This window comes from Amphiura filiformis, chromosome 6 (genome assembly GCF_039555335.1).
Source record: "Amphiura filiformis chromosome 6, Afil_fr2py, whole genome shotgun sequence".
Taxonomy (NCBI): Eukaryota; Metazoa; Echinodermata; class Ophiuroidea; order Amphilepidida; family Amphiuridae; genus Amphiura; species Amphiura filiformis.
In genome coordinates this window covers 67,126,512-67,149,568 of record NC_092633.1, presented here as the reverse complement: position 1 = coordinate 67,149,568, position 23,057 = coordinate 67,126,512, and the positions used below count along the sequence as shown (strand labels likewise).

At 36.7% G+C, this 23,057-nt stretch overlaps 1 protein-coding gene across 1 annotated transcript; it reads left to right on the top strand.

Annotated features, from left to right (window-relative positions):
• Positions 1 to 57: 57 nt before the first annotated feature.
• LOC140155879 (rho guanine nucleotide exchange factor 39-like) lies at positions 58 to 21,710 on the top strand. Its single transcript, XM_072178875.1, has 11 exons — positions 58 to 190; positions 8,015 to 8,102; positions 9,087 to 9,298; positions 13,110 to 13,325; positions 13,818 to 13,936; positions 14,561 to 14,631; positions 15,205 to 15,371; positions 16,192 to 16,392; positions 17,123 to 17,356; positions 17,924 to 18,085; positions 18,671 to 21,710. Exons 2-11 carry the CDS (start codon positions 8,027 to 8,029, stop codon positions 18,863 to 18,865), a joined length of 1,653 nt encoding a protein of 550 aa, XP_072034976.1. The 5' UTR covers positions 58 to 190; positions 8,015 to 8,026; the 3' UTR covers positions 18,866 to 21,710.
• The last annotated feature ends 1,347 nt before the right edge of the window (positions 21,711 to 23,057 follow it).

The following is a 23,057-nucleotide window of genomic DNA, read 5'->3' as shown; positions in this document are numbered from 1 at the left end:
ATGGGGATGAGTATACCCAACGGGTAAATAACGTCATTCTAAACAAACGAGCCGCATAATTCGAAAATCTGTGTTGTTTTGTTTTTTAGCAGATTGTGCGTGATTGATTGATGAAAATTGATAGTTTGATCACTGATTTCTCATTTCTCTGATATCTGGGAGTTGTTGATTCATCTAGTCCGACGTCTGGGTAAGTTTCACAAACATGACAAAAAAAATGCATGAACATTGATTGATTGAAAAAATGAAATTGAGTAACTCGTCTCAGTAAGCTTAAAGTTAAACTTCTTAGCCATTATAACATTTTCAAACAAAATAGATTAGCATTTCTTTGCAATAAAATGTTAGCTTTTACTGTCAGATATATCCCCTTTTATTTTTGAGCCGAACAACTGTAGACCGTGTGCGCATGTGGTGTGCGCATGTCTGCATGTGGTGGTGTGTACCTCGGCCTCAACATCGCTGGTGATTTTTGGTCTTCAAAGTTCATCTTTTGGGCTGAAAATCTTCCTACAAGGTTCACCTTGTGGTACACATACTACCCTGGAACATTTTGAACCTATTTTTGGTGGTTGTAGTGACTCATAACATCATTATTTTCAAGCTTTCTTCTGGGTAATCGATCAAACCCAGAAGATACATTTTTGACTGTGTTTGGATCAACGTATTCTACCGCGAGATTTCGTCGCATCGTAAATTTTTAAAGATGGCGGCCATCCCGGCGGGAGAGATGGATGACTAAACTGTTTGTGTGTCGTGACGACAATGGTCGGTGGTTGTGAGTAACTTGCGGTGGGGCAGGAGGTTTCTTTTGTCTTATCCAAGTTATTGTTTTCCCTTTTCCTGTACAAAATGAAGGGCTCCGAATTGTTATTCATGACGATTTTCGTCATTGGAAGTGGTCTGCAACTACAGCGCTTGTATACAGATATGCATACAGGTGAACTCATTTCTAAGCAAGAGTCAAATTTACTTAATATCCATATGGTTCCTACATACTATGCCAAGTATTTCCCAGGTCTTGTTAACCTACTTAATACCTACAAGTACAAAGCCCAGTCAATTGGGCTACACAAAAGTAACCAACCTATCAAACTTGTCATGTCAGTAATTTCTTTGTTGATTATTATGCAAGCCGGTGATTTACATCCGAATCCCGCCCCTTATAAACCCAAGTTCCCATGCCTTCTGTGTGGTGAAGCAGCCAAATGGGGCCAGCGTGCAGTGGCTTGTGATCAGTGCCAAGGCTGGTATCATGCAGATTGCATGGACATGAACTCGGTAGTGTATCAAAACATAGCGGATGGTAGTAATGTATCTTGAATTTGCTGCCAATGCGGCCTTCCAAACTTCTCCAGCTCTCTGTTTTCAAGATCAGACATTGAGCTGTCAAACAGTTTTTCTTGTTTATCACCTGATTGTGACAGCATTAATACCAGTGAGTTTCCTAGCTCGCCTTTGGCTTCCTCATCTCCATCCACCAAATCCAAGGGTTACCAGAACCCTAGACCTACCTCCAAACCAAAAAGAAACAGCCTAAAAATCCTGGTTGTAAACTTCCAGGGCATCCGCAACAAAACTGCGGATTTGAGAGTTTGTATTGATGATAAAGACCCAGATATCATCATAGGGTCTGAGACTCATTTGAATGATTCTGTGAACAGTTCTGAGCTGTTCCCGTCCAACTTCACGGTTTTTAGAAAGGATCGTAATTTCGGTCCTGCCAAAGGAGGTGTGCTTATAGCAACCAAAAACGACCTCATAGCCACTCATAGAGTGGACCTTGACTCGGAGTGTGAGGCGCCAAAAACACCAAAAAGTGCTTTGTCATGCGGATTACACATGTTCGTAATCCCAAGGTCTACAATTACACCCTAGGACAATCCCCACTGGAATCCATGGCGTGTCACGCTTATCTTGGAGTTGATATTACTAACAACCTAACCTGGAATAAACACATCAACCGTATTACATCTTCAGCAAATAGATCACTTGGCTTTATAAAAAGGAACCTTTACTCTTACAACAAATCCATCAAAGAAAATGCATATTTCACCTTAGTTCGCCCACTCTTGGAGTACTCATCTTCATACACAGGATCTTATTTTAAACAAATTAGAAAAAATTCAACGCAGAGCCGCAATGTTTGTCGTCAATGACTACTCCAGACACAGCAGTGTTACTGAAATTCTCACCAACCTTCAATGGAACTCACTCAAGAACAGAAGAACAGTAAGCAGATTATCAGTTCTCCAGAAGTCAAGACAAAACCTCCTCGCCCTGCCGGTGAATGACCTCCTTCTGCCGGTCCGACGTCTGTCACGGCACCAACATCCCAACTGCTATCAACTCATCACATCTAACAAGAACTGTCACAAATACAGTTTTTCCCCCAAACAGTCAAAGATTGGAACTCACTTCCCTACTCAGTAACCACCATAGAAGACACCAAGCAATTTAAAACAGCCGTCATAAGCCACCTCAACCAGCAAGACTAGTTAATTTCATGCGCACACCTCATCCTGCGTGTATGACTCCACCAGGAGTGTTATGCAGTATACATTCAGATTCAGATTCAGATTCAGACGGGAAAGCAAAGAAAATTGGAATTTACTACCAGGGCACATGTCGCCAATACGTACCACTCCTTCGGTCATGTCAAACTTGTGGTACGATCCTTTGTTGTGACTGTGTATATCACCGCCCCGCATGCCGTGTACGTACTATGTATTATGAACATCGTGTATGCGTTCGACTAATAATTCCATCGTAATAATAAAGCGCTGATTCAGGCGTTTTATTCAAAATCTCGGATTTTGACAAAACTACAGCACCTAGAGTCTTGATTTTTGCAGGGTATATTGGTTTAATAAAGTACAATTTAATCGTGTAAGAAAAGGAATTTTAAAAATTCAGTGAGGGTGTCTTCCTCAGCAGATGTTATAATATGGCTTTAAATATTTAAGCTTACTCAATTTCATTTCATTTTTTTTTTTTTAAATAAATCTCAGGTGGTAAAGTATTATTCAGATTTTTTGATTTGATTTGTTCGGGTTTTGACAACCCTGGATAACCCAAGAAAGCCTCTATTGAAGCTTATTTCCATTGGGGTCCATTTGAACATCGGGACGGGTTGGGAACAGCCAGGGGTTAACACCCTACTCTTTTCGAAACTGGCTGCGAAATACATGTACAGGTATGGCTCTCTGCACATGGGACCGACGGCTTAACGTCCCCTCCGAAGGATTTGAGTACTTTCATGATTCATTTACCCAATTCTAAATGAACCATGGGAGAGCAGAAGTCTGAATTTAATCTACAGAAGTTGCCAATTAATCTCAGACTTTTTTTTCCAAGTCAATATCCCAGCAAATCGCCACCACCGGAATTGAACCCAGGACCTCATGCACTGAAGGCAAGTACCCTAACCATTGCGCCACGCTCTCCCTATTTTTCCTTTTACATAGGCCATTGCATTCAAAATCTAGTTGGATTCGCTGAACCTTGTCCATGATGACACCGTCTGACTCCATCAGCAGTCTTGGCCAGTATTCGAACAAGAACAGTGCATTTGAATAGGGTGTCCAGCCAGCAGTGCACCCACAGACTATTCCGTTGTTTTCCATGCACACACGCATACGGGCGGTCAAATGCAAAAACTAAACGTTTTGAAATTGCTCTCATTTGTTTTTAAAATATTTTAAGATAGAGCTATACAACTTCGTAATACAACTAAAAAGGGATGAAATCAAATAGAAATCCAAAAAATATTGAAATCCCATAAGTATTTTTGCGTCAGCGATTTTTCAAAGTCGGGATTTTTTTCAACCCTGTACTTTGCGGCCAGCCCGTTTTTTGCGAGTGGCTCCACTTTTTTGAGCCAAAACGGTGATTTATGGGCGCACACCAAGTAAATAATCGCTCCATTGAAATAAAAACACCGGTTTTCTTTGCTCATTTTGAGGCCTTTTGGGCTTGTTTTAAAATATTTTATGATAATCAGTTGATTGCAAATCGATGAAAGTTTAACATATGTATGGGGGTCCTTCCACCTCGTTTTCCCGCTACGAGGCCGCGAATAGCGCCCTCACTGTTTTTGACATGCCCTCAAGACCAACGCACTGAATGGTCTATTGTTCTATTGTGTCCGATTTGAGTGCTGACATATTGGAAAATGTTGCCAATCAATATTCATGAGAGTGTACATTCAACGTCCAATTTTCGAAATTGGGTGACTTGTGCTTGGCAGGTGTAAAATACATCTGACTGGGCGTTTTAAATACGTAACGCATAAAGGCATTGGTATCATCGAATGGCTGCCTATAGTGCTGTTAGTGTTAGGCCTATGTGTGTGTGTGGGGGGGCTGTGTTTAGTTTCTATAATAATTATTATAAGGCCTACATTTATTTGTCATTCATTTCTTTTCCTTTCTCTGTACTTGCTAAAGATAGTATCACTCCCTCTTATCTCCCTTCCTTCTCCATCCCCTCTTACGTTTTGTCCCTCTCATTCCTATCATTTTCCTTACCTTTCTATTTATTTACGTCTATTTATTTATTTCTCTTTATTTCTTCCTCTTTCTCTCTTCCTCCAGTCCCTCTCATTCTTCATATCCCTCCTCCAACCTCATCCCTCCCAAGACCTCTCACAGAAGAGCTGCCCCCCTTCAGTACGCCACTGATTATGACATTCTCCTTCTTAAAATAAAATAAAATAAAATAAAATCTCAATTTGTAAAACAACTTTTATATAGGCCTATACCGGTATACTTATTATATGTTACATGCATACGTAGCTCCCGGGACGTAGCTATTTAATACCATTATTGTACTATAGACATATGGCAGCCTTGATGTGTTTGATTCAGCCTTGATTCATACATACATACATACATACAACGGCATTTATATAGCGCAATTTCAAAGAAATGATCATTGCACTTTACAGAAAAACTTACCCTACTACTAAAGACTACAAGTAAACAAAAATATGCAAAAGAAACAACATAAAATTAGCAATGGTTAAAAGATGAGTTTTCAGGCTACGTTTGAAAGTAGTAACTGTGGGAGATGACCTAATGGATGAAGGAAGATTGTTCCAGATTCTGGGTCCAAAGACACTGAACGATCCATCACCTATCAGTCTGTTTGTCTTAGGAATTATAAGGCGCGTAAGATCTTGATTTGAACGAAGACCTTCCCTAGTTGGAACACGGATGGTCAGACAATCAGAGAGGTAGGGTGGTGCCAGATCGTTCAATGTCTTGTAAATGTAAAGTAGCACTTTGAAGCAAATTCTCTTGTCTATTGGAAGCCAGTGTAATGAATTTAAAAGAGGTGAAGATGAGTGACGACGGGGAACTTGGAAGATAATGCGGGCAGCACGGTTTTGTAGTCTTTGTAAGCGAGCAACGTCTTTGCTTCTACATCCAGACAGAAGGGCGTTGGCATAATCAATCTTGGATAACACTAGTGCCCGCATGGCATTACTGGATGCATCTTCGGTGACAAACCGACGAATTCTGGACAGGTTCCACAAGAGAAAGTTAACTGTTTTACAAATAGATGTTATATGGTTAGACATGTTCATCGTAGCATCAAAAACAACTCCCAGATTCCTGATGGTAGCAGATGGAATTACTTCAGCATCACCAATCTTTATATTGATGTTGGAGAGACTGGGCATATTGTGTGGAGGGGCAGCAATGAAAAACTCAGTTTTGGAGTCATTTAACTTGAGCATATTACAAAGCATCCAATCACGAACTTCCTCAACACACATGGATAGCTTGAAAATGGCACATGCTGAATCACCAGGAATCTTGGGATTGAAAAACATATAGATTTGAACATCATCGGCATATATGTGAAAATGTAAACCATGACGACGGATTATGTTAGCAATATACTGAGAATATTTTGTAAACACTCTTGGCCCAATAATAGAGCCTTGAGGTACGCCACACTCAAGAACATGCCTATCAGACATCACCCCTCCAACAGATACTCTAAACTGACGACCACTTATGTAAGACTTGAACCACTGTAGGGCTGTGCCTTTGATACCAAAGCCATGCTCTAAACGAGAGAATAAAATGTCATGGTCAATGGTATCAAAGGCAGCAGAAAGATCAAGCATAATTAAGAAGACTGCCTTGTTATCATCAATGGCCCTAGCAATATCATTGGTCACCTTGAGCAGTGCTGTCTCAGTGGAATGCTTTTCTTTATAGGCAGACTGACATAATTCATCAAGCTCATTAGCACGCATATGGTCATTGATCTGGATAATTGCAGCCTTCTCAATTAGCTTCCCTATAAAGGCGATGTTTGAGACGGGTCTGTAATTCAGCAGGCGCATTCAATTTATTTAAATGAAGCACCTAATGTCAGTGGGGTGACAACAAACTATGCATTAGCGGCTAATGTGTGCCTTTTGTGCTTACGGCTACTCAATCACACCCTTGGGTTTATGTATAACAATAGGTACTTTTCGTTCCATTAAGCGCTTTCACGCGACTTGCATTTGATCACTTATTGACAGTAGCCTGCTAGGTAAAGCGTTAAGGGTGGTCTTAACCCTGGAATTATGGAAACTTTCGGGCTTCATAACTGCTAAATTATTAGTCTAAAGAATATAAAAGTATACATTTTTAGACTGGAAATGACTTGCTGAATTCATCTGTGAGGTCCAATTTGGGCCAAAATGATCATTTTGGAGAAAATCCCAAAAAGCGGTTTTTGGCCCAAATTTTTTCGTCTGTAACGTAACAAAAAAAAATTGTTTGGCCAAAAAAATTTTTTTATTAATTTTAAAAACTAGATAAAATATCTAGGGACCGTTTTTTATTTTTTGAATTTTGACCAACTTTGAGAAATTTGCACCAAAAATGGTCAAAAAATGCAAAATTTTCAAAAAATCATAAAAAGCCTGATTTTCGCCCAAATTTCAAATATTTTCGGTGAAGTTAGAAAAAAAAAAAAAAAATGAAAAAACGGTCCTAGATATTTTTATCTAGTTTTTAAAATTAATAAAAAAATTTTTGGCCAAACAATTTTTTTACGTTACGCTGCACGTAAAATTTGGGCCAAAAACCCGCTTTTTTGGGATTTTCTCAAAATGAGCATTTTGGCCCAAATTGACCTCACAGATGAATTCATCAAGTCATTTCCATTCTAAAATGTATACTTTTATATTGTTTAGACTAATAATTTAGCAGTTATGAGGCCCGAAAGTTTTCATAATTCCAGGGTTCAGACCAACCTTAATACACTGTCGGGTCAGCTTACCGATTTAATGGCGGAAGCCCTTTGTCCCAAACAAAAGGTACCTTTCGATGAATAGCTTGTCAGATTTCAAATCGGCACAAGGTTTCAATGCGTTACGTAATCTATTTCCTCTCCATCTTATAATAGCTCCATGCTCAAGACCGCAAACCCGTTTCTGCCATTTTTTAATTCGCGGACCTATTTTCTCCATTAAATGCGACTTTTTTGGCGACTCAAATTTATGTATAGGCTTTAAACTTTTATTAAAAGCTATAATTCGCCACTCTTTCTGATTAATTAGTCTAAAGACCAGCCCAAAATACCTCAAAAAGTTTCTGTATTTTACCGGAACTCATTAGGGTTACACAAATGGCGCATTAGTGGTGTGATCCATTCAAATCTCAAAAGAAAAAATACACGTGGGATGTAAATGATTATTTTTGTTAATTATATATTAAGTACAGACTTCAAGTTCAATGCCCTATACGGATGCACGGAGTGCGGGAACCGGGATTTCACTTCAACAAAACAAAAAAATTATACCAAATTTTATAGCCTATCACTATTTACATTGTAAAAAATTGCTACACAAGCTGAAATTTGTATAGCAGGTTGTCCAAAATGGGGAGCATTTTGCTCTATATGTGATAAAGAACATATCATAGTCCTATTTTAAAAGAACATAAAAATTTATACTACATGCCCTGATTTGAATTGACATGTGTTTGTTTCTTTTGAATCACAGGAAAATTGTGCAATGGCGAGTTCATCCCCAGTGATTCGTGAACGAATGCCACCCAGAACCAGTACCAGTACTTCAAGGAAAAAAAGAAGTAAGTCTATTGTATACACATTTTTGAATATTCCAAGACATGCTCAGTGTCTGACCTGTCTATTTGTTTGTTTGTTTTCACAAACTATGCAATGCAGCAGAACCAATTACATATTAGGATCAGATTAAATAAATTATACACTGAGGCTCAGAACTTCTTGTGATCTGTTTGTCCTTTGGTGAAAAATAAATCTTTGAAAGGTCAGGTCTTAAATTCCCAGCCAACTTTATGAAATGATAAAATATGGACCTACGATGTGTCACACTACTGTTATAAAAGGGTTTTGAAAAAGCTACAATTTAAATGGATGTCATATATTACTTAGTATGAAGGGCAGTATGAAAGCAAGTGACACAGGTCTGATATGAATTTAAAGTAGAGACTCTGCCCTTTATCCTACCCTTTCCCACTCCCCATCTTTCAATGTTGGAGTGTCTCATTGACCTAGGGTCCATTTCACTAAACTTTTAACCCTTCGCAACTCAGGTAACCGTTCATAAAGTTCCAAATACCAAGTGCTAGACGTAACTCTACGAAGGGTTCCTGTAGTAAATCCCTATTACTTATGAAGGGTACCGTTCGTAAGTATGTTTAGTGAAATGGAACTTACGACTCGTCGTAAGTTAAGAATGATTTTGAGACTTACGAAGCTTTGTAAAGTTTAGCGAAATGGACCCCTGATGACTATTAAAATCCCTTTATCCAACATTGAATTGGGGGAGCAAGGGTAGATATTCACCAAAAGACAGTCAAAGTGTGCCCTTTTTTTTCATTATTGCAGATCCCAATTTTCAGATGGACTTGCAAATAAGCTATATTTACAACAACAAAATGCACAGAAGAAAAAAATCATATTCATGTGTGATAAATTGGCCACTACCCCCACCCCTGAAAAAATCACACAAACTTGAGTTTAGTGCATAACAGTGGACTAATATTAACTATAAATCTTTGTGCTATTTTGATTTTGTATTTCCATAACAGTTCACAAAGTTCCTAGTACCACCTGGCGTGAGAAGTTAACAGCTAGGAGAGATAGCGTGAAAGAAGACCTTGAAAATGTCCTCAGTCATAAGCGTAATAAACTGGGAGGTAAAGCTACATTAGTTAAAATGTCACGGACACGAGACAAAGTCATCTCTGAGATATTTGCATCTGAGAAGACCTACCAGGAACAGCTGCTCATTATCATTGAGGTATTTTCTTCCTTATCAAAAGCCATTCCATTAATATTTTAATTTCATTGCCTTGTGAACAGTGGTCGACTGAGGTTTGCATTTTCTGCTGGATGGACAGTTATATTGTAAAGGCACTGGCCCAGCCTTAAATTTAATGGCCCGGCTTTCTCAATATTAGGTACTGCAAAATAAAGCAAATTGCCAAACCACTACCAATTCTCAACTTGGTCTTGCTGGTGGTTTGATGCAAGGTGGCATAGAGGCAGACCAGTAACTACTGTAACTGTCCTTCTCTTATTTTTATTTACATCTTTTGTCTGATATCATGTTATTTGATATAGAATACTTACAGGTCCAACATGAAATTTTTAAGCCATTAAATTGGCTTAGACCACTAGGCCACTGATAAATCAGACCCTTTGAGTGAATCACATACACACAGAAATTTTCTATGATCACATTTTGCACCATGTTGTTCCTGATAATCTTAATTAGTCATTAGTCAATCTTAAAGTCATGAATTCCAGGCATATTAAGACAAAACAATTTTAGTCATGAGTTGAACAGCACTATTCATTGGTGTTTAGTAGTATCTCATGTAGGCTATCTAATTTGTTTGTGCTTCCTTCATATAACAGGACTTTAGAGCATCTGTAAGAACAAGAAGTGATTACAAATTACATCTTAATGTAATGAAATCAACAGATTGGATGACTTTGTACACTATGAAACTAAAATGCCCAAATTTTTTAAAGCTTAGTTATCAGGTAGAGTATGGATGCAATGTCAAGCATGTGCATTGGAACCTGTTCAAAATAACATGTGCCGGGCGGGTAGTTTTATGTTTAGCTTTTGATTAAGGAGGCACACAGGATCACTGAAGTGTTGCATGGCCAAAATTGAGTTTTCAACACTAATGTCATCTTCACACCTTATTTTATCTTGTCATTAATAGATTTTAAAGAAATCTTAAAATTTGAACCATAAGAAAAGCTATTTTAAAGACCCTTTTTCATTAAAAATTTGTCAAAATGCAAAAGCAAATAACATCATTGTTTTCCCATAATAGATCGCGTTCAGCGTAATGCGTACTATGGCGCATACAGCTAGCAAAAACACGCACACAAGGTAAACTGGATGGGCGGGTGATTGCTGATTCAGGCGCTGAGTCGCCAATCGCGATCACTACCGTATTTTATCGTATTGATCTCTTCCAAGGTATAGGTAAAGCTTGCACCATTGCATTGCGAAACTGCGGGCCGACAGACCACCACCGTCCCGGCCCAGAATCAGTAGGCCTACTCGTTAAATTTCGCCAAAAAAAAGTGCTGGTAGTGGTATAAATTTTACGGTCTTTTTTTTATATGAACATAAATAGTGATTTTTTTTTGTTTATGTTTTGTTTTTCAAGTTTCATTCTGAAAATTTATCTGTAAGAAGTAGTTACCCGTAAGAAGCCCTGTAATGATGACGCAATCTGGTAGATATGACAGAAAACGTAGGCCCTAAATATTTTGCTAATAGGCTAGACTTAGCCCGTATAGTACATCATTAGGCTTATTATTTTATGTTTAAAAAATTTGTTTTATTTCATTCATTCATTCATTCATTTCATTGTTATAATTTGATTTACCAAGTTGGTGTAGTTGGACAAGAAACGATAGGCATATATATTTTATGCAGTCCCAGCCTTGGTTAGGGGGCCTCTGCGGTCGTTCAGTTTCGTCTTAATTTTGAAGACCATAAAAAATAGGCAAGCAGTTACTACCGGTAGGCCTATATTAAATACCTAAGGCCCTGAATAATGTTTCAAAGTTTATTAAAACACGGATTTAAGATTCATTTTCAAACGTTCTCTATACTCCTGATTGACCGTAACGCTATGTCAAAAAACGTTGACATTTCAATACAATCATATCGATCATCTAGGCACAGGCCTACAACTGTAGGCCTAAGTCAAAAATTTCGATATTTGATCAATGATCGGCATAGCGAAAGCACGCGTTTATCAAAGCATTTTCGTGAATGTTTTAATGCTAAATAATTTCAAACGAGAAACATAATCGAAAACGCAAATTCGTGCTTTTTTCATAACCCATTTAACTACATTTCCATTAGTAGGCCTATTAGGTCTACCATGCCATGATTATGATAAAAGCTTTTGGTTTTACAACACTTTTTAAGTAATGTTTTGGCCGCATGTCTTTTTATTTGCAATGTTTGTCTGGCTTTCAACTTTCACGTTTATAATGTTTTCTGCATATTTTAAAAGGTAAACTGCTTTAAAGCATTTTTCGTGAATGTTTTCATGCAATGTTTAAAAACGCTCTTTACAGCATGATGCCTATTATATAGGCTACTGTAGCCTATAATCATACACGTTTATTTGATTGAAAACAACAACAGACACACTTTTTTTAAATTTTTTTGTTGTATTTTTATTCACTTTTTATGCGGTACAAAATATTTTATAACTTTATTGGCAAAATAAATTTGGTATAACTTTATTGTGGCTTTAGGCCTATAATAGGACTATGACTTTTGTACGTGTTTGATATTCCGTAAAAAGGTGTAGGCCTATATAATAACGGACTTTAAAATGCATAACTTTGGCGCGGACGGGCCGCTGTGGTGCTTGTCAAGCACCAATGCAAAAAAAGCCATTTCCATTTAAGAAAGTTTATTACCAAAAAGAAAAAGCAACGAGTAGTAACAACATCATGTTTGCGGTTCAGAAAAGGACAATGGACATAAAATAATTGCTTGTCAGTTATTCTATGCTATTTTTAATGTTCTGATGTCAGCAATTTTAATACAGAGCATGATCTTTTTTTATACGAACATGACAAAATTGTGCTTAAATAAACATGGTTTCGCTTTGCAACACGACCATGCACTGTGCAACGATTCACAGATAACCAGTCTGTCTGTCCGCTGCCCAGTCGCTCCTCAAACGCCGACGCGACGCCGCGGCCTTGCCAGACGCTCTGCTGCACCATGGAAACAAGACTGAAGTAAATAAAATGGCTACTCCATGTGGATAAACATCTGCCGAATGTGCACGGATAATTTTGTCATATTGTATATTTTACCTTCTAAATCACCAAAAAAATGCCAATCTGCTGCAGTTGGACGCCCCTTCTCATTTTCTAACTTGACCAAACGTCACAAATCACCGGATTATTTATTTATGGAATAATCTTCAAAAATGGACCTAAAATCCGCTGTATTTTTCTAAATCGCGATTTTCGCAAGTTCATTTTGACCACTTTTAACCATTTTGGTCCGTCATAGCGTCTAAATGAAGCATCTCTGAGGTAAGTTTTTAAGTCAAACGTTTAGATATGATCAAATTCTAGAAAGTGTTTTTTTATTTTTTTAAATTAGGGCCTAGAACTTTTTTTATCACCCATGATTCAAAAATTTGAACACGGGTCTCACGTTTTTACTGATTTTTTGCCTATATTTTAAAAACTAAGCAAAATTTCGAAAAAATAAAAAAACACTTTCTTGATTTATTTGTCAAAATTAATAAAATTCATGTTTTATAGTTTTTGATTTTCAAATAAATTTTTATATGGACCAAAAATTTTTGGTCAAAAAAGCCGTTTTGGGGGATTGTCTCGAAAATTGTACTTTTTGACCCAAAACTGACATTTTAAATGGATTTATGAGCTCATTTCCTTTCATAAAATGTATACTTTTATATACTTTACATAAATACTTTTCGAGTTATGAGGTGAATAATAATGGATAATTAGTGATCCTGTGTGCCACCTTAAGATTCAGCTTTTGATTTTATCTGTATTGAATTTTTGCTTTGTTCCAGCAATTTATGATACCCTTACAGCAACTTGGCTTACTGCCAGATCCTGACCACAAAATGATCTTTGAGAATGTGAAGTCCATCCAAGCTGTAAACCAAGAACTCTCAACACACATGCAGGAGAAAGGCATCCCTCAAGCTTTCATCCAGCTGGCACCATTCTTCAAAGTGTACTGCACATATGCAAATAATTTTGAAAAGTCCATGCAGACATTGCAGGTTTGTCAAATTTGAAGGTCTTTAGAAATAAAATCAAGCTATACTCTGATCAGCTTGTAATAGGCGGGACTCATAATATTGTGGATTGATATAGAATAGTGTACAAAGAGCTTGGTGCACCATCTAAGCGAACCACGCTTATGTATTGCTTGACTGAAGCACGCTTTTGTGAATTTACACAGGCGTAAATTTGCACTTTATTGACGCACGCAGCAACAAAAACCAAATGTTTTTCCCCTATTACGAGCTGATCATAGTATAAATCAGGAAGCTTTTAATGCTGAACATTTTTAGGAATTAAGGTACAATTGTTCCATAACATTGAATTAACAATATTTTTGTAAAAATTTGGAGGAAACATTTAATTGGCCAATTTCTCGGAGACAAATATGCACCACAAAACGAGTGCATGCAGCAGCTTTGAGACATACTTTTGTTGCCTTATATGACATAATATATAATTACTTCTCATTCTGTACTTAATTTTGATAGGATTGGGAGAGGAAGCGTGCTGATTTTGGACAGTTTCTGCGACAGCAAGAGTCCAAAGCTGAAACCTGTAATCTCAACTTAGATTCGCTTCTCATTACACCGATACAAAGAGTTCCAAGGTACAGTTCCATCTCAGAAATCTTACCGATTAAAAGATGATAACAAAATAATAGTGCAAACATATTTCTGCAGTGTATGCATTTGTTAGCAACTCAAAATTGCGTAGATTGAAACGTATCAGAATGTTTCTTTTAGAGCAGGGTTAGATTGGCCTATTGCAGTTGAAATCCACACATCCCCTGTGAACAACATGACCTTAATCTCCCACATAGGGGCTGTAAATTGAGTAGCACATTCAGGTGACCCCATTTGAAAGTCACACTCCTTGTGTGGAAGATAAAGGTTATATCTTCCATAGGGGATGTATGGATTTCAACTGGAATAGCCCATTTTGGCAAGAATCTGTGAATCAATTCTTGTAGAAATTAACTGAAAAAATTATATCCATATTGAGTTTACACAGTAGATAACTTGCAACAATGGATGATGCACAATTTATTTTCAACTATTGTGATTATAATTATCCCAGTGTGCAGCAATATTCCTCAAGTTGGAACTCTTAACCATGGAGGAATGTTTTACACTACTTGACTTTGGCTAAAAGTGTGCTTACTTTTATGAAAACAAACAGTGTCAAATTTTGACTGATATATGACACCCTTCATTTCTACATGTAACTACAGATACAGGTTGCTACTACAGGAATTATTGGATAACACTCCTGAGGACCATGAGGACTATGAACAACTCAAAGGTTGGTACATTGCATCTCTTTGTTGTTTCAAAATTGTGTTCTTGAATGGATTGCAAGAATATTTGTGTCTGTGTGCACATGATGAGGGTGCATTAGTGTGGATGTGTTGAATTTTTTTTCACTTTTAAATTTATGACAATTTATTACCTAAGGAAATAGAAGATGTTGTTGCCTTATTATAATACATCAGGAAGCAAAATAAGTCCATAATGGTGTTACTCAGTGCTGCATGTTTTGATTATTAACCATTTTGTTTCCTTTCTGTACTAATTAACAAATCGCAGACACTTTATAACACTATTAATCAGAAAACGTTTGCACTTTTAATTGCCAGGCACGGGTGCAGCAATATGTGATAATGTGAACCCCAAAATATTATAAATAAACAAACCACACACTTCCTGACAAACAAACCTCAGGAGTAACTAGCATACAATATATCAATATATGTGTTTACCCAACCTTAATTGCTAGTGAAACCATATTATCCATACCATCCAAACTTAGCAAATTAGAATCATGTAGACAATATTGTCATTACATTATTCATTTTGACTGAAATCTAATTTTCAGAGGCTGTGACTACTATCAACAAGGTAACAGCAGGAATCAATGATTACATCAGAGAACATGAAAATTTCCAGAAGATGTTGAAGATCCAAAACATTTTAACTGGAGCCAATGCACCAAGAATATTAACCCCTGGGCGACGCTTCTTAAAAGAAGGCTTACTTATGAAGGTAGGTTTATGCATTGTATTTTCAGAAATACATACAAGTTTATATTTAATATATATATCTTGTTGTATCGATATGAACCCTGAATGACCAATGGGCATGAATTGTGTAGGTTTGGGAGGTAAAAAATACAAATTTGGTTTCAAAAGTAAAGTGCAACAACATGGAGTTAATTTGGTCACACCTGGCTGGAATTGTGATTAATTCTCACAAACTCATTGGGCAAGAATCAAAAAGAAGTCACATGATAGTTTTTAACTTACTGTGTTAGAATGTGCCAGAATGATTTTGGAGAATCACTTAGGGGCTGTGCAATAATTATGAGCCCCTGGGGGATTTCAAAATGGTGTGCCAGAAATTGATTGCCTAATTTCTTGCCCCCCCCCCCAATTTTACCCTCCCACCAGGGCTCATAATTATTGCACAGCCCCTTATTTTTATTTTCACAAACCCATTCTAGAAGAATCAGTGCGAGGTGGAACTCTCAAACAATCCAGCTTAGAGAGGCATTTCAAATATGAATTGCAATTTTGCCTGATAAAGATTTATAAAGATGTATTATAGCCAGAAACAACCCAATATATTAATAGGTGATTATATATGGAAAGAAATGTAAATTTTCAAAAAATAATGAATTACATATAGTTACACCATGAGAATATAAACTTGCTACAGTACAAGTTTTCAAATGGATACACTGGTGGTCAAGTAATTGTGTAATTAAGGCTATTGTAGTCTACCTTGAGAACAAATCTTTTGTAAATCAGTGTTTAAAACCCTTTTTCTCATTATTTATATCCTGATCCTTATTTTGAATATTTAGGTGTCTAATAAAGGCAATGGATCCAATGAGCGCATGTTCTTCTTGTTTAATGATATGCTGGTGTATGCTAAACCAAATCTTCTGGATCACAACCACACTGCCCGTACCTATGCTTGTCGACGCATCATATGCTTAGATCGATGCGAGGTGCAGCTTGTATTAGGAGAGAAGAAAGTTGAAGGGGCCGGAGCACTATTTAAGGTTAGTTAGTATATTATTCCCTCAAAGGGGTGTCAAGATTTGGATACTGTCTTCTACATGGTTAGCTGATAAAAACTGTTCAAAATCCCTATTTTATTTTTATACTAAGACAAAACTGTATACCAATTCTGCTTTGTGACACACAGATCACTGCTCAGAAGGTTCACATCTTCTGGGTCCAGCCATTTTACCTGAACGATTTGTATCACTTGGTGTTTTCTACCTTACATGCAGGGCCATCACCCAAACATTCTTAGTCCAAATGTTTTGAGTTAAATTACTCAAGCGGTGTGGATATTAGAAGCAAAAATACTTATTACAGTGGCAGAGGTGCATAAATCTACCACTTCATTGTTCCTATCATCAAAACCAAACATATTCTAGGCCGGAAACTTTACTGTTGTCATGAAAAACTGTGATCTTTGTTCAGATGCAAATTGGTAGGGTAGAGCGGAATGAGGTTGTCAACTGGGTGACCTACCTTTAAAAATTGCAACACATTTGTTTGTAATAATCATGTAGGAGATGATCTGGCGAAACCTGGTATGTTAACAACCTGATTCCACAAGAACTAATTCTGTATCTGCAGTCAGTAAGGCTTTGTCAGCACCAACATTTAATTGGTTTGTTCACTATTTATTCTTGATTGCAGTGAAAATAGATTTGATATCTCTGTAGTGGAAGCAAGTATTACAATTTTTTCTACCTTGTTTTCTCTAAATATTTCTAGCTTGTGTTTGATGGTGATTATCTTCTTCTGTACTCCAATGATAACAATGTTGCCCTGTCATGGGTAGATGCACTGCAAGAAGCAATCAGCCAACTTAAAGAAAACAGTGTGGCTCGACGAAGAACCTCCAATTCTGCAACACGAAGAAGTGGTGGCAGTAGGATATCACGTCGCAACATTCTACGCTCCAGTTTCACTCTCCGTAATAAGCGGCAGTATCCAGAAGATGAAATTGTAATTTGTAGTGAGCCAGATAGTTGAATCATTGATGTTATTACAGGATTTTTTAATCTATAATTTCTTTTCTATAAGGAAGGAATTTTGTGTGTGTGAGGTGGGGATGTGATGTGCAACTGCTCCTTGTACACTCTCATTTGAGACAAGATAAGAGACATCTTTATAACACTTAGTGATTTCAAGATCACATTCACATTTGACCATACTCAGTATGTTACATGTAGCAAGAAAATAAGCATAATCAGGGATACCAGTTTTCAGAAAAGTTTCTGATTTCAGTAAATTTTGCTTTATTCATCTTACACAAGTATAGGAAAAGATACATTTTAAGGACTTGAGGATATTTTACTAACTGACTTTTCTGCATATTAAAATTTTATTGACCCTAGAGCACTTTTCCAAGAGGAAAAATAAAACTTACAAAATGGAAAACACATGACCGGAAAACTGCACCGCTTTGGAAAGGTTTTATGTACTCACACTTTCATACCTAAATTCAACATTACTGCACTTTCAGGGGTATTGATCTCCAATTTACCTTTTACACACATTTTTTATCTCCAGAATCCAACCAGCAAGATGCCCAGAGACAGCTTGTATCCAATGAGAACACACATGCAACGTCGCAGGATAGATACCCCTGGATGTACTCCTCCTCCGAGAAGATCAGCTAGGAAGAAATCACGCAGGCTGGAAAGAGGCCCTTTCCCGCTTGAAAGTAAAAAAGTAAGTTGATTGTTTTGTCATTAAAGATTTCCTAATTTTTTATGGTCCAGAATTCATTGTGTTACAAATTTGGACATTCACTGAGATGACCAGATAGTCGAGGACAATAGTCAAGGAAAATATTAGACCTAGATTGAATACAATGGCCTTGTGAAACTGTTGGTTAAAGTGAGTTTATTGTCAAGCTCGGTGATATTAACGTTAAGAGAAGAGCAAACTTAAGAACTGTTGGCAAATTGTTTACCACATGCAATGATTCTTCTGACACTGCTTTACAATAATAACCATATACAAATATCTGTACATAACCAAAGAAATACAGAGAAAACCATCAAGTGAGCAACTAATGGGAATAAAGCTGTTTTCAAGACTGCTTCAAAAATCTTCATGGGCATATTATTCCAAAATATAAGGAGAACCAACAGCAAAGGAGTTGCCTGCCTTTCTGTGAGATCGCAGAGTGGAAACGTGGTGCAGTCGGAGTGAGAGTGGAGTTATTGTCTAACACCATGCAGATCCTTACAATGATTTATTCTGTTTAAAGACCCAGTTAATAATTTCTGTCATATTGTTTTTATCATCTAGGCAACAACAAATAGCAAACCTGTGGAAACCTCATTGAATCGCCCCAGCAGGCCAGAGATGCACAGCACACAAGATAAAGCAACATCAACAGATGTCCAGATTCCTCTCACAGTGCCACTATTTGATGATGTTATTGATGGAGATGATAGTTTCTATGACAACCAAGGATTACCATCATATTGTGTTCTGCTTTAATAGCAACTCTGGTGTTAACATGAGCAAATATGATGAAAACATACACAAATAATTCTGGCGATTTTTGTAGTTACCTGCTTTTCTGTGAAGTAGATATTTGCTGATAAGGTGTTACAGCCAAGGCAGGAACACCAACTTTTAATAAACATAAACTTAGTCAAAACCTCTTTTTTCCATTTTTACTGAAATCCAAGGTTGTTTACATTTTGACTCTTTGCATCATTCTTGTAGAATATGTTTGGAATATGGATTATATTCCTTTTTACTCTTGCCAATTTGCTGTCATAGTGCACTTTAGAATATGACTGTTGCTAGGTCAACTGGATCACGCTTTCTTTATTACAAACCACTGATCGAAATGATCACAAAGCCTATGGCATATCAAAATTCGGAACAGGTGTATGAGCCCAGGCTTGGAGCAGTAACTAGTGGTTACTAACATGCACTACGTCAGCGAATTTAATAAAGAAATTCATGTGTGTTTGTAAATAAAGTTGGTTTTGAATCTTTGGTGCAACAGTTGCATAATTGTTCAAATATTATACTCTCTTAGTAATTAAAGATGATTTACTCATAATTGTTCACCAGTCACTTTCTTTTGAAATGCACCTGATTTTAAACAAGGTTGCTTTTTATGAAAAGGATCTTAGCACTTATTACATACCTTAATTTCAGGAGTGTTAATCCTATAGGTTAGTAACTGTCACTTTTGCAAAAGTGGTGCCACTTCCATCTTGAGCGACATAGTTTATCATGTGTACATCCTGTCTTCCAATTATTTTTTTAATCTTGGACGCACTTTTGCACCCCATTTTGAAAGTTGTGGTGCAGTCTCAGACAATCAACACTTAAATCAGTACAATGTGGTATCGCAATTTTGCACCACACTTTTAAAGTTGTATTGCAACAGGCTAATTTTGGGGTGCAAATTGCACTGCGATAGGACTTATTTCAAACACTGAGTACATCCACTAATCTCGACCCACCTGCAAATTCCCCATTTATTAACTTAAAAGTGAATTGATATTTTTTTAAATAGCAAAATGATGTCATGATAACGTATTCGTGTGGTATTTTCAATATCAAGGGGTTATTATCTTTTCCTGTAAACTTTTGATGTAATAAAGCGTACCGCGCATATTTACTGTGTTGAAATACCGAGTGTGGAAACTTTTGAATGAACTTCGCACCGTAAGTGCTGTTAGCTGCGACTTTGTAACATCACAGTAGTATACACTCGTCAAAGGTTTACTGCAAATATCAAAGTGGAAGTATGTCGTATCAGCAATAGCTGCCCTATAAATATTTGACAATTTTTGCATTCTATATAATGTACACATCGTAATATATGACATATGCAGATGGGCCTTCTTGCAATAACCACACAAATTTTGTCAATCAAATTCCACAAAAAGCTGTCTTTGTCAAGGGGACAACTTGAAAACAAAGATAACTGTGTCTCTTTTGAAAATAGCTTGAAATCACTTTTCAAAACTGACATTGCTTCAAAGTAACTGAGTGCAAATTTAGCTCAAGCTTTCAAGTGTAAGTTATGCCTATGCACAGAATTATAACATGGGGCTATTACTCTCAGCCTAAAGTCATCAAACTACACATTCTTTTTAGATTGTTAACAACCAACTGTGCATACATACAAAATCTCACTAATGTGAAGACTGATGAGAAATTACATACCATACAAAAATCTTGGAACTAAGGAGTTACATTTTCTCATACATTTCAAAAGAAAAGTGTCTGGTTTTCTTAATTGTTATCTAATGCAAGAGCTAATTGTATATTTTTGTACTTAAAATTATATTTCTCTATTGTAATATTGTAAACTCATCTGTAGACTGTGTTATTATGCAAATATGGCATATTGTTCAATAACAGAATTATGAACAACTTTAAAGAATATTTATAAGGTCCCAAACAAGGACCCAGTTTGTAAGCGTCAGTTGTCTGTGATTGGAATGACTGAAGCAAACATATAGCTAGTTTACAAATAAGGTCCCAAACAAGGACCCAGTTTGTAAAAGTCAGTTGTGTGTGATTCTATTGACTGAAGCAAATATACAGCTAGTATACAAATAAGGTCCCAAACAAGGACCCAGTTTGTAAAAGTCAGTTGTCTGTGATTGAAATGACTGAAGCAAACATACAGCTAGTTTACAAATAAGGTCCCAAACAAGGACCCAGTTTGTAAATGTCAGTTGTGTGTGATTGGATTGACTGAAGGAAATGTACATCTGGTATACAAAAATGCTAAGATGAATAACTTCAACAAGTATAAATGTAATGTGTGGGTTCTCGGCCATATACTGCGTCTTGAAGATGGCGAGCCTGTGAAAGAATATGCGCTTTATATTCCACCACATGGGAAGAGGAAACCGGGACGGCCGCGCACACTGTATTTACAGTATGTCCAGCACCTCCTGGGAGATACTGAAGGGATACTGCAGCAAAACAAAATTGCTTGCCCAAGATCGCATTAGTTGGAGAAAGCTTGTAGTCGCCTGCTCCGCAGCCGACTGATGATGATGTGTGGGTTCTGCTATAAATTTTACTATACATGTCATTGTCATGGATACATAGGTAGTTTAAATTAATTCAGACTTTGACCATTGGAAAAGGTCAAATCATCAATGATCAATTGTTGTAAAGAATTAAGAAAAAGTATATATATAAAGAGAGAGCTGTACTTAAATCTGTTTACAATTTTGTGGGACAAATATGGCATATGCTTTATAAAAACAAACAATAATAAAACATCAAAGAATATGAATAAGAAATGCTGAAGACTGGGATCAGATGCAACAAAATAAGTGTCCATTGAATTCAAGTACCGTATAGAGGCCCTGCATGAAATTATCGATTGGCTCCAAACAAAGGATTTGAGCCGGTGTCCTTCACCGTAGTTATGGCGGAGTGCAGTCCATTCAATCAAATGTTGTCATCAACTTATTTGATCGTAGTGTAGGGTTATGTGTGTGAGACGAACTGTCACGGTAGATTGCAATCATGCTTTTGTTGAATGCATTTGAGTAGTCCGCCATATTTACGGGATGATACGTCACATGCAAGGCCTCTATTCATTCCATTAACCACTCATGCCCAAGTGCCCAACCAGTGACTTTAAAACAAAGAAACTGTGATATTATAAACTGCCCATGCAAATCTGGATCATGGTCCAAAACATATGGCACACTGATGATGATGATGGATGAATGTTTTGGCCATTTTTTAACGTATGCAAGTATGTAAACATTGTAAAAAATAAGTGCTCACCCAAAATGACTTACGAATGGAATGAATATGGTAGTTTTTACAACTAAAAATTTATGTAACTCAAACAGATTTATAAAAGTATTTTCAACCAGATCTTGTTCTGAAACCATTGTTACGACCTGTTATGTTCTTGACTGCATTATATATGTATTTGGTAAAGGTGAACTAGTCCTTCATTTTAAGTTGCATGATATGTATATTACTTAAGTTTGACTCTCATACTGTTATTATCCAATATTTATGTAAATTATAGGATTGTATTAAAGTGCCAATTATTAACTTTTTAAATTGCATAATTTTTGATAGAGAATGAACCTTTTTTCATAACCACTAATGTAATGGGACATTTATATTTGAAAAACAGCTTCCTTTTAAGAAGTAATTTGCTATGAGCAAGTAGGAATGTAATGCAATAATAGGAGGAGATGGTTCCTTTCAAAAATATATATATTTCTGTCCTGAAAAAAAAGGTGGATAGTTCAATGATTGTTAGCCAACATGCCTTAATCTCAACTTGATCTTTTTGCTTATAATAATTGTAGACTTTGATATCATATTTTGATAATGTGCCATGTAATATTATACAAATACTACATGGTTAGAGGGACAATTACACCTCATACATATTTCTAAGAGAATGACACCAATTCATACCATTTTAAAATAAGAAATCACTTGTGTAATCAAGTGTAGAAGTAATTTATATAGCTCCGGACACGATTCTACTCGCAATACGTCTTGAACAGCTTTGTGGCTTTACGAATCATAAATTGGGTGTTTCAAGCATCCTTATGCAGAATTAGTTCTGCAATATGTTTCTGACAGCAAAGCACTTCTTTTTGTGGTCGCTGCCATTTTTGTTTGCTATAATCAATTTCTAAATTCCTGTTTTATCATTTGGAGA

What these genes read in the sequence shown, in the direction of transcription:
- LOC140155879 (XM_072178875.1), top strand. Translation starts at nt 8,027, where the DNA reads ATGGCGAGTTCATCCCCAGTGATTCGTGAACGAATGCCACCCAGAACC. An exon ending in CCGATACAAAGAGTTCCAAG is followed by an intron (nt 13,937 to 14,560) that starts GTACAGTTCCAT and finishes ATGTAACTACAG; the next exon opens with ATACAGGTTGCTACTACAGG. An exon ending in AGTATCCAGAAGATGAAATT is followed by an intron (nt 17,357 to 17,923) that starts GTAATTTGTAGT and finishes TTTTATCTCCAG; the next exon opens with AATCCAACCAGCAAGATGCC.